This window comes from Myotis myotis, unplaced genomic scaffold (assembly GCF_014108235.1).
Source record: "Myotis myotis isolate mMyoMyo1 unplaced genomic scaffold, mMyoMyo1.p scaffold_m19_p_6, whole genome shotgun sequence".
NCBI lineage: Eukaryota > Metazoa > Chordata > Mammalia > Chiroptera > Vespertilionidae > Myotis > Myotis myotis.
Genome location: NW_023416368.1, coordinates 39571021 through 39583743, shown reverse-complemented (window position 1 = coordinate 39583743; position 12723 = coordinate 39571021). Strand labels below are relative to the sequence as shown.

Sequence of the window (12723 nt, the reverse complement as noted above, 5' to 3'; positions counted from 1 at the left end):
CAACAAGTTAGTAAAGCAACATAAGTCTTTCTGATACAAATAAAACCCAGGAAGCCTTGCAGAGGAGCCAGCTCCGTCACAGCCAGGGCTGCGGCTTGGGAAGGCCCGGTTGTGGTAACAGGGGAACCCTGCAGTCATGTGGGACATCCACAGCCCACACCTCCACTCTGCCCCTGGTGAAATGCCTTCCGCTTCTTGTGATGACTGACGTTAACCTGTGTTCCTTTGTCATTTTTCAGCACCACTGATAAAAAACCTCCCTCTTTCCCAATTTTAGGTTTGAGACCAGGAGTGGAAGTGAAAGGAAGTAAAGAGTGAAAGGAAAAGTCATACCGATCATAAAGATAACAGGGAAGGTTGTTATGAAGTGACACAGGCTAACTCCTCAGTTGTCAGGACACTGATACGCTCATTTGGGGTGTTCTGTCAACTTCCATGGCGCCCCACCTTGCTGTTGGCACTCCTTACAATGGTTGGCCTACGGGGATGGGTGCCATGCCAATAATATTTGCCTTCTCTGCCAGTTCCTACTATTTCAGAGAAGAGAAACAGTACCAGGGATTAAGTGGGCACTACATCATGGAACCCACAAACTGTTTCCACAGAGGTTACTTGTACCTTTACAAAAACAGCACGGGCGGAAGGAAAGCTGGCTTCTGTGCCAAACGTCCAGACACGTACGTTTACTAAACAACTGCTACGCACTTGAAAACAAACTGCGGTGCTTTTTCAAATGGGTCGTAGGGCAAAATTCGGCTCTCAGGAAAAGCAGGGGTTTCACATGACCATATAAGTACAATTTCAATTCTCTCCTTTCTCAGTTTACAAATCTTCGGTGACTGTGACCTCAATGTTTCTATTAAAAATTGATGCAATAGAAGTTCCCTTAACCTTTATAAACATGTTTACAGAGCTTTTTTCCTATTCCCAGTGTTCAACTTCTCACCACTTCAAACCTCAGAGCAAGGGGGGTCCTCTGGAGGAATGACGTCACAGAGGACGTCACAGAGGCTACGTAAGTAGCCACTTCTCACACCTTTTCATCAAGTTAAATTTTCCTTTATTTTGGTTTATTTTAATTTAAAAATAATGTTTCAGTCAGTGTATGCTTAATTTCTAGTTGGTTCTTTATCACAACATCAAGGGTCTCATTAGATTTCTTGAGGATCTCACTACATTTATCAGCGGTCTCACCAGTCTTTTCGAGGGCCTTACTAAGTTTATCAGCAGCTTCTAGACAGTTCTTGAGAGACCTTAAAAGTGTGGTTTTGAACTCTATATCTTCCATTTCTGACATTTGCGTCCTGTTTCTTTGTCTCCGCATTTTTTTATCTTTTCTTGGTGCACCCCCTAGTGGTCTTTGTGCGCAGTCTTGTTGTATTAAGCCTTGATTGTTGTCAGCAATACCAGGGGTGATTTGACCTCCAGGCTAACTGGCTATGAGAGTCAGCTGTGTCTGCAGTGGGAGAGCTTCTGTGCTGGATCTCTAGGGTGGTGCTAATCTAGCGTTTGCCTGAGGCTATCCGGCAAATGGCTCTGAGCAGGGCTTGGGCGGGGCAAGTCCCTGGGGATCTACAAGGCGGGCGGAGCAAGCAGTTATGGCTGCTCTCAGTTCTGTCCCTAGGGGCTCTGCCTCTCAGAGTCCCAGCAACCGCTGCAAACCTCGGAGAGAAAGCTGCCTTCGAGTTCCGACTGAAGCCAGACAGTCCCGCTTCTCCCGTTTGAGTCTGGGTAGCAGACCAGAGGAGCGCAAGAATCAAGTCAAAGATTCGAAACGCGAAGAAGCAAAAAACACCCAACTGGAAAAGCAAAATGAAAAAAGAATCCGAAAATACGAAGATAGTGTAAGGAGCCTCTGGGACAGCTTCAAGCGTACCAACATCAGAATTATAGGGGTGCCAGAAGATGAGAGACAGCAAGATATTGAAAACCTATTTGAAGAAATAATGACAGAAAACTTCCCCCACCTGGTGAAAGAAATAGACTTACAGGTCCAGGAAGTGCAGAGAACCCCAAACAAAAGGAATCCAAAGAGGACCACACCAAGACACATCATAATTAAAATGCCAAGAGCAAAAGACAAAGAGAGAATCTTAAAAGCAGCAAGAGAAAGAAACCCAGTTACCTACAAGGGAATACCCATACGACTGTCAGCTGATTTCTCAACAGAAACTTTGCAGGCCAGGAGGGAGTGGCAAGAAATATTCAAAGTGATGAATACCAAGAACCTACAACCAAGATTACTTTATCCAGCAAAGCTATCATTCAGAACTGAAGGTCAGATAAAGAGCTTCACAGATAAGGAAAAGCTAAAGGAGTTCATCACCACCAAACCAGTATTATATGAAATGCTGAAAGGTATCCTTTAAGAAGAGGAAGAAGAAGAAAAAGGTAAAGATACAAATTATGAACAACAAATATGCATCTATCAACAAGTGAATCTAAGAATCAAGTGAATAAATAATCTGGTGATCATAATAGAATCAGGGACATAGAAAGGAAATGGACTGACTATTCTTGGGGGGGGGAAAGGGGTGTGGGAGATGCGGGAAGAGACTGGACAAAAATTGTGCACCTATGGATGAGGACAGTGGGTGGGGAGTGAGGGCGGAGGGTGGGGCGGGAACTGGGAGGAGGGGAGTTATGGGGGGAAAAAAGAGGAACAAATGTAATAATCTGAACAATAAAGATTTAAAAAAATAATAATAATAATGTTAATGCCGAAACCGGTTTGGCTCAGTGGATAGAGCGTCGGCCTGCGGACTGAAGGGTCCCAGGTTCGATTCCGGTCAAGGGCATGTACCTGGGTTGCGGGCATATCCCCAGTGGGAGATGTGCAGGAGGCAGCTGATCGATGTTTCTCTTTCATCGATGTTTCTGGCTCTCTATCTCTCTCCCTTCCTCTCTGTAAAAAATCAATGAAATATATTTTTAAAATAAAATAAAATAAAATAAAAATAATGTTAAGATATAGAAAGCACACGGTTCCAATAATACATGCATTCATTTAACGTGTGTTTTTGTCTTCTAGGCACTGGGATTGGTCAGTGAACAAACTCACTGAGGACCATGCCTTTGTGCCACTCCAGTCTAGCAGGTGGAGGCACCAAATAAGCAATGAACGTAAGTGAGTGACTTGTGTGCCAGATTAGAATGAATCCTGTGGAAAGAGTAAAAGAGAGAACGAGAGGGGTTGGGAGTGGGACGGTTGCAACACTAAATAGCACAGTCACAGGAGGCTCCCCTGGGAAAGTGACATTTGAGCAAATGCTGGGAGGTGAAGGAGTTAACCATCCAGACATGAGAGCAGGGCATTTCGAGCACAGAGAGGGGACAGCCAGCGCCAGCTGGAGCAGGATCAGGCCTGCAGCGTGTGAGGGGCTGCAAGGAAGCCCGGGTGCATGAAGGGAGGGGAGGCGGACATGAGGTCAGAGAGGAAACGAGATAGGAGATTAGAAGCTATTGTAAATACTCTGGGAAAATGGGAAACCACTGTAGGCTTTTGAGCAGCAAAGTGGCATGACCTGACATTCTCCCAGGGTTACTCTGGCTGCCAAGACCACACTGAGCAAAGGCCGATGCCAGGGCACCTGTATGAGGTGGTCTGAGTTTCACAGGCAGAGGGAGTGGAGACTCAGACTGCAGTGGTGGCCATAGGGATGGTAAGAAGCTGTCTGCGTGTCACATGAGAAAATTCCAAAACATTTATGTAGATTCCTCCTCCAAGGAGATGGCGCATAACCCTGCATTCTTCAGTGTGGGCCGTGTACAGTGACTTCCCTCCAAAGAAGACAGTGTGGTAGTGGGGGGACGATCACTCCACAGTGCTCCCTGCCCTCGCTCCTCCCTGTGCCACTGGCCTCAGGAGTCTCGCCTGCTGCTACATATTAGATTTGAACCTTCTGGTCATTTCCCCACGCTCTGTTTTTGGATTGTTTGTTCTTTTACAGTACTTTGATTTTGCAGTTTTGGCTTAGGAGGGAGTTTGCTCAACATGAATCCAAAAATGCTTGTGCTTACGCCACTTCTGATAATTAAAAACAGAGACGATGTAAGTATTAATACCGACTATTTCAGAACAAACTCAAACACACAAACTGTGAAAAGTTAAAAGGAAATTTTATCTTAATCTTGTAAAAAATAAAAATATATATGTTGTATAACATTTTATAAGATTGGTTTCTAAAAGAAGCAATAATTCTTATCAGGCAGTAACCTTTGCATTTAATTGTACTTTCTCTCTTAAATGATATACATTCCTCCTTAATTGTTGCATTTTTCTGACAATTTTGATCAGTATATATTATCAATCTAGATAAGGGAGCCCTGAAAAAGCTAGTTTCCTTACTTTGCATGTAGGCTTCATAGTGAAGGCCCCTCAAGTAAGCAAGTTATTCTACAGGCAGGTTAAAAAAAAAAAGTATTTTACTTTTACAGTGATTGAATGTATATCCTCAGAGAATATAAATGATTTCTCATATTTCACTATTATGGATCAACACAGGTCACACATACTCGAATACTTACTGAAATGTTTTGTTTGGTTAGCAGTCTCTCACATTTTACAGAAAACAATGTCGGACTTCCTAGCAGATAAAGACCAGGCAGATTGTTTCAGTTCAATGCTAACATTGAGGTTGCTCGGTGATTTAAACTTAAAACTACAATTGCCTCACTATATGCAATTTTTTAAAAAAATCTACTACAATTTTGTGAACACTTAAGAAATCATAAATCCTAATATTTGTTCTGGACTTCTGTTGCTCATAGCAACAGAATTTCTCCTGCTATGGAATGGAATAAGGAGTCTGTTGTGGATTAAAGACTACTCCACGTCTGCCTCCAAATATAGGCTTTGGCAGTTAAATATAGTTACTCTTTGAACTTTTGTATTTTCTAGCTTTGAAGGGGGATGAGGGAGAGACCCTTAAGAAATGTTTGCAAACAGTGAGAAATCCTTATCCTGAATGCATTCATACCATTAATACATGAAGGTGCTGGAGGAAAAAAATGGTACACAACTTAGTAATTTTTCATGCTCTCAACTGGTGGCGACCTACCTGACGTGACTTAGGAACCAAATGTTTTATGTAGCCAGAGTGCTCTCTTTTTGAGGGGAACTGGCATATTTTATAAATCTCTGCGGGATCCCACACAGGGATGAGCCCTGAACACAGCAGGCGGAATGGGGCCGGGTAGTTGAAGAGGAGGAAGAACCATGCCTTTGTCAAGTGCAAGTTCATAACTGCAGTTTCTCAGTTCAAGAAGCCACTGCACGCCCAGAGGGTGCTTCTGGTCACAACACAGGACTGACACCAACAGCAGCGACTGCTGACAGCTCCACGCCTCTGGGTCTGACTCCGCCCCTTACTGAGCCACCACCAGCACCGCCTTGGTTTGAAGTGTGTGCTTACTTTCTCATCCGAAGATTGACACGGCCCACCCAGCCTGACACGAAGGAGACAGGATTGCCGCTGAACAGGCATGGCAGCCGGCCACCCAAATGGAGTGGTCAGATTAGCGATTAACCGTGAACTTGCCAAGTATAGATCCTAAAATGGAAGCTGGAACCATGATGCCTTCCTGAGAGGAAACCGATAAATTCTGAATTTCCCATTTATGTAGAACAGCTGTAGCTTTGTCTCTACAGAGGAGTGTGTGGTAAATCTCTAAGCATTGCTAAATTCACTCTTACTGCTGTGTCGGGAAGAATTAACACACATCCAAGGAGACAGAAACACATTTCAGAGGAAATAAAAGGCCATAACCTTAATCTTGTAGAAGGTCCTGGTTAGCTAAGGAAGAAAGGAGGAAATTTCTTTTAGAGCGCTTTATGCTTCCGGTGGTATGGAATCAACAGTTTTGGAAGCTTAATGCCTATTTACCAAGAAAAGAGATCAGAATTCCCTGAATTCTAACTTGTAGAGAATTCTGTAAGAATGAGAGACGGTTCCATTTTTAGGTCCCTGGTCTTAAATGCATCTCTTCTTCTAAGGACCCCCGTAGTTTCAGAGATGCCCTTGAAAGCAGAGTAGCTTCTGTTTTCATCTCTTTTGACAACATGGAGCCTTTTATCATTACAAACATACCCACTCCAGACTGTTCTCCAGATAAACAAGCCCTTCAATGGCCACCTTACAGGGCAGCCATCATTATCAGGTTACTGGGTCTTAATCTTAATGAGTAGAAAACCACAGGGTAACACTCTCAAATCTCTCCCTGAGCCAGATCAAGACAGTCCTAGAAAAGGCTAGAGCTTTAAAAGCATTTGACTAGGGTCATCCATAGTGAGTTATGACATAGCCAGTGTGTACACCTCCTTCTTTCCACCATCTTCACTGTCCGACAGGAGCCAAACCAACACTGTTGTAAAAGCCACAGTGACTCACACCAGGTATGACTTGTCACATCTGGAGGTGAGAAGACTAGGGTTAAACCCCTCTTCCTCCCCTACAAGATCAAGGGCACCTAAAATTACCTGCTGCTTCACTGTCCTGGAAATATTTAAAATGCTACTTTGGTAGCGTCCCAAAGTATTACATCACCCCTTGAGTTGACAACAGACTGGTAGAAAAAAAGACAAGAACAGTGGAAAAAGTGAATGTCCCAGGCAAGCAGTCCATCTTTTAGAGCTATTTTTCACCTACAAACGTCATCCATTCCCCTGATTCCACTACCACCTTGATGCTGATGACACCAAAGCCGTATGTCAACACCGACCTCTAAGCTCCAGACCCGTACCTCCAACCATGCAGTGAACATCCTCACCGGGTTTCCCTTCGGCAACTCAACTGAAATAGGTCTACATCTTTCCCCGGCACTTGCGCTTTTCCCCTTCCCCCTTTCCCATCCACCCTCTCATCCAAACCAGAAACCTACGGGCCATCTTTGACTTTTCCCTCTCTGTACTCCTAAACATTTTCCCTCTCAGGTGCTAGTCCTTGGCTCAGCCTCTCTGCCCTGCTATTGCCAGGTGTCATCATCGATTGCCTGAACCGGCCCATCTCCACCAATCTTCGCTGCCTCAAATCCATCCTCTAGAACAGGGGTCCTCAAACTACGGCCCGCGGGCCACATGCAAATACAAATATTGTATTTGTTCCCGTTTTGTTTTTTTACTTCAAAATAAGATATGTGCAGTGTGCATAGGAATTTGTTCATAGTTTTTTTTTAAACTATAGTCCAGCCCTCCAATGGTCTGAGGGACAGTGAGCTGGCCCCCTGTTTAAAAAGTTTGAGGACCCCTGCTCTAGAAAGTAACCACTGAGGACCTATTATGTATTAGACCCTGATGTTGACACTTGATATAAGTTATCTAATTTATAACTTATGGTCTTCACAAAAACAATGAGATAGGAAGGATCATTAGGGCCTCTATCTTACAGATACGGGAACTAATTCAGAATCCTTGGCCCAAGAACCCACAGCTAATCAGCAGCAGAGCCAGAATTCATACATAGCCTCAGAGCCCACCTTCTCAAATGGCATTCCACGCTGCAAGGGTTTGTCAAATTTGACAGAAGAACCCTAACACTGATGCTCAAAAGTGTATATGTCCATCCCACTGGTCTTCAAACAACTGTGCAATATAAGGATTTAAAAACAAAACAACACTGTAGTTTCAAGCTTTGCAGAGAAGGCAGGAAAAGCAGTGAGCGAGGCCTCACACTGGAGTGAAAGCTGCCTCAGAGGAGCTGAGTTTGCTTGCTTACTTTTTTACTCCCTCCGAACTTCAGTTTTTGTATCTGTGAAATGAAGAGCATGATACCCGCATTTTATAGGGTACGTATGGATATTAAATAGTATAATGCTTGTAAAACCCTTAATAAAGATTTAACAAATACCAACATCAGTACATACCGAGCATAAAAGCAAATAAAGAAACAAGCTACAAAAACAGAAGGCATTACTTACAGAAGCCTGTAACCGGCCGTCCTCCTTCATAGCGAGATAGCGGTTGGCACACACTCCTTTGATAGACACGACCCCTCTCTCTTCTGCTTGGAGTTGTAGTTTGACTAGAAGTAATGGGAAAAGTGACCTTTGTAGCATCATAGGAAAAGCAGCCAACTACATGCAACTACATACAGGAGACACCCCAGCAACCAGACAGTCCACTCTGGAAGACTGGCTGGGGGACGGGGGGGTGAGGGTGTGGGGGATGGTTATCAATTAAATGCTATGAGAGTGAGATGCAGATCCGCTACAGGGGAGCGCCTCCTGACCCCCTTCTCACTACAGTGTCAGAGAGCGGAGGAGTGACACAGTGGGGAATTTTTTCCCTTTTATGTGCAATTAGCCTCTACTTGGCTAGATAACTGCTTAATTTTTTTTAAAGTAGATTGTAGGAAAACAAAAAATAGATATTACTTTAATATAATGATAATGTCACATAGACAAGGCATCTAGTTAATTCAAATAAAAATGAAATTAAAATTTTCTGTTTTGCTCTCCTTGCAAATTTCCAATTTGAATTCTCCTGCCTAGAACAGCATTCCCCAAAATGTACTTGGCTAACAGAGGTTACATAAAAAAACAGTCCTGGGGCCAAATAAATTTACGAAACAACTGTGCTGTTTATAAGAAAAGCACTTTAGACACAAACATCCAGGCAACTTGAACGTAAAAATGTGGGAAAAATATAAAATGCACACCCTCAATGTAAGAATGTTGATATGGCTATTTTAACATCAAATGATGTAGACTTCAAGGCACATAATATAACTAAAGATAACAGGGTTATTTCATGGTAAGAGGGTCAGATACATCAAGAAGACATAATAATCTTAACTGAGTAGCACCTCTTAATAGAATTCTGAAATATCTGAAACAAAAATTGACTAAAAAAATAAATAAGAATATAGAATATATGAATAACATTATCAACCAACTTGACCTGACTTTTTAAAATTTTATTTTAGATCAGGTAGGTTTCATTCACCTGAGACTTATTTTTTAAGATTTTTAAATTGATTTTTAGAGAGAGAGGAAGGAAGAGAGAGAGAAAGAAAGAGAGAGAGAGGGAAACATTCATGTGAGATCTAAACATTGATCAGCTGCCTCCTGCAGGGCCCCTACCAGGGATCGAGCCTATAACCCAGGCATGTGTCCTGATCGGGAATAGAATCAGAAACCTTTCAGTGCATGGGGCAATGCCCGACCAACTGAGCCACACAGGCCAGGGCTCACCTGAGACTTTATTTTCCTTTTAACATCATAGTTGTTTGGAAACTGCTAAAAAAATTAACTCTGCCACCATAGCAAGCTATCCAATGCTTATTTGCCTAGTGGACTTGAATTGTTCAAATTAAATACAGCTGAAAAGTTTTCTCCAAAGACACCATGATGTTAAGATGGCCTCTGGTTCTGAACTACTGGTGCTCCTGGTCCCTTTATTTTTAAACAATCTGAGATATGATTCACGTTGCATACAACCTGTTGCCCCACATTGCCTGTAACCAGGAGCCATTATATCCATTCTTATTCCTTTTGCCTACTTCCCCGTGCAGTCTTTGTCCTGCCCAATATGAGCAGCGGCTAATGGAGTGTGCTGAACCGATTTTTGTGGATGAGCTGCTGCTCTCCCATGCTGCCGGCTTTATTGGAATAAAAGCTCAGATATGATTCAACTCTGTCTGCTCAATTGGCTCAAGTAGTGACAGGCAGTCTGGACCCATTGGTCGTCCGGTTTCATTATCACCTATTCTGGAGAGCCTTCTGTGCTTGGTCTCTTCTGCTCCACCCCTCAGTTGAGGGTGGGAACCTCTCCACACTCTCCGGGGCCTGCTTCCTCTGCTCAGAAGTTTTACACCATCTTTGTCTGCCCCTCCCTGTCCAGGGGCTTCTTGAGGGCAAGGAACTGAGCTGTTCAACTCTGTACCTGGTTCTCACATGCCAGGCACACAGGAGTATGTGAGGAAGCTCGCGTGGATGGAAAGCAGCTTGGAAGGGAAAATAGGTGGGGATGAAAATGGGTCACAAGCTAACCTGACAGGCTCAGGGAAGGCCTGCGTGGTGGCCTTGCAACCTCAGAGACCTCAAGTAATCACAAAGGATGGTCTGCAATTAAAACTTTCTAACTAAAAGTAGTTTATGGCAGGTAGTCATGTCCTAGGCTAGAATCTTCCCTGACAAAAGTCAATCTTTACTGTAACTGAGCCTGTGTATTAGTCTTTTGTGTATCTACCATAACACACCTTTGGAATGTCTGGGTAACTTCCTTGTTCCGGACCCCTCAGGGCACAACCGAAGCACCAGAGCAGAGACTACAGATCCTCTCGTTGTTAATTGTATCATGTTCTTTGTTGACTATTCACTATTCTGTACCCACCTATGTAAAAGATGTATCACGCTCTAACCGGTTTGGCTCAGGGGATAGAGCGTTGGCCTGCAGACTGAAGGGTCCCAGGTTCGATTCGGGTCAAGAGCATGTACCTTGGTTGCGGGCATATCTCCAGTAGGGGGTGTGCAGGAGGCAGCTGATTGATGTTTCTCTCTCATCAATGTTTCTAACTCTCTATCCCTCTCCCTTCCTCTCTATAAAAAATCAATAAAATATATTTTTTTAAAAATTAAATAAATAAATAAAAGATGTATCATTTTACTTCTTATCCAATTCCAGAGGTTTCCTGCTTTGCTTTTTCCTGCCTCCCTAATCTATCACCAATGAATGTCATGTAACTTACTTATGTCTTCTCTTTTGATTGTCCTGTATAAAATCAGGTGCAAAATTGCCATCTTCTAGAGCTTTACCTCAATGTGTTGAGATTTTACTCCTGGCAATTGTTGACAGTTTGGCTCCAATAAACTCACAAAAATTACTTATAGGGTTGAATGTTTCTTATGTTGACACGGCTAAAGTAGCAATTGCAGTGATGTCCTCAGTGTCATGAGACTACAGAAAAGGACACAGGGATGATCAGGTGGAAAGTCTGTCTAGGAGGAGTGAAGTCTAGGCTAACTTCTGAAGGTCAAGTAGGAGATAAGCTAACGAACAAGGTCCAGGGTAAGGAGACACGGGGGATGGTATTGCAGGTAGAATATCATCCCAGGACTGAGGCACATAACAACCACACTTGTTCTACACGGCCAGGTCCTAGGCAGCCAGAGCCATCAGCATAATCCAGCCTGAGCAACTACAGGTCCAGTAATCCGATTTCCTCTCCAATCAGTTACGAGGGAGAAAAGGATGGAAGGAGGACCTGAGACTAAAATGGCTTAAAACCCACATATTTGAAAAGGCAAAACTAAAGTATTTAAGGCCCCCTAGCAGTGGGATGAAACTTAAATTCAAATAAGTGATTAAAATAAAAACCTGTACATTTTTACATGGGAGGCAGGGTCCGGGATTGGGACAGGGGACACAGGCATTGGGGTTGTGGGCAAAGGTTCTGTTTTCTTTCTCTCTTTCTTTTTAAAAAAATATTTTTATTGACTTGAGAGAGAAAGGGAGAGGGAGAGAGAGATAGAAACATCAATGATGAGAATCACTGATTGACTGCCTCCTGCACACCCCTGACTGGGGATCAAGCCTGCATCCCAGGCATGTGCCCTTGACCAGAATCGAACCTGGGACCCTTCAGTTCGCAGGTCGATGCTCTATCCACTGAGTCAAACCGGCTAGGCCAGCCGTGGGCAAACTACGGCCCGCGGGCCGGATCCGGCCCGTTTGAAATGAATAAAACTAAAAAAAAAAAAAAGACCATACCCTTTTATGTAATGATGTTTACTTTGAATTTATATTAGTTCACACAAACACTCCATCCATGCTTTTGTTCCGGCCCTCCGGCCCAGTTTAAGAACCCATTGTGGCCCTCAAGTCAGAAAGTTTGCCCAGCCGTGGGCTATGCTCTTTCTTTTTTTAAAGAAGGAGATTAACACTCAGCTTGCGTTTCAGTTATGTGCCACTAGGTATTTTATTTTTAAAACATATTTTTATTTATTATTTTTTTGAATATATTTTTATTGATTTCGGAGAGAGATAGAAACATCTATGAGAGAGAGTCATTGATTGACTGCTGCCTGTACGCCCCCTACTGGGGATGGAGCCTGAAACCTGGGCATGTGCCCTGACCAGGAATCAAACCCTGACCTCCTGGTTCATAGGTCAATGCTCAACCACGGAGCCACACCAACAGGGACAAAAGTTCTGTTTTTTGACCAGAGTTATGGTTACAAGAATGTTCACCTGTAATAATTCATTAAAGTACAAATCTGTTTTATGTGGTTTCTGTATCTATGGTGTATTTTACATTTTTTAAGTTTTTTAAAAAAAATTTTTTTTAAAGAACTACACTAAAAAACCAAAAATAAATGGGACTTCAGACAAGATTTCACCCAGGTCATTTCAGCAAGCTGGAGACCACCCACTATATTTAGTTTATGGATACACAAAAGTCAACAATTTTGATAAACAAAGACTTCTGGTGGCTTTCTAATGTTAAAATTAAATCCAGTAAGAGATGAAAATAAAAAATAAATAGTGTCCTATCCAAGCTTAAAGTTCCACTTTTTTTTTCCTGTTGTAGCATAAAAACAAAAGCGGTCAAACCACACAACTGCCTAATCTCATTGTTAGGCGAGATCTTAGTGGTCAATCAGCCCCTTCATTGCGCAATTAAGTCTTCAGTCCCAGCTGCAATGTCCCCGAGGAGCAGCTGTCTTAAGTTTTAGTTGAAAATCCCAGCAAACGAGAATTTAGTCTCTTCAAAGTGACTGGGGGTA

The 12723-nt window shown here is 43.0% G+C and overlaps 1 protein-coding gene across 1 annotated transcript in view; it reads right to left on the bottom strand.

Moving 5' to 3' along the window:
- Positions 1 to 12723, bottom strand: part of FGF2 (fibroblast growth factor 2) — a 43128-nt gene that overhangs the window by 7509 nt on the left and 22896 nt on the right. The window contains exon 2 of the mRNA XM_036312784.1: positions 7915 to 8018. Within this exon, the coding sequence (XP_036168677.1) occupies positions 7915 to 8018 (104 nt within the window). The remainder of the gene's footprint in view (positions 1 to 7914; positions 8019 to 12723) is intronic.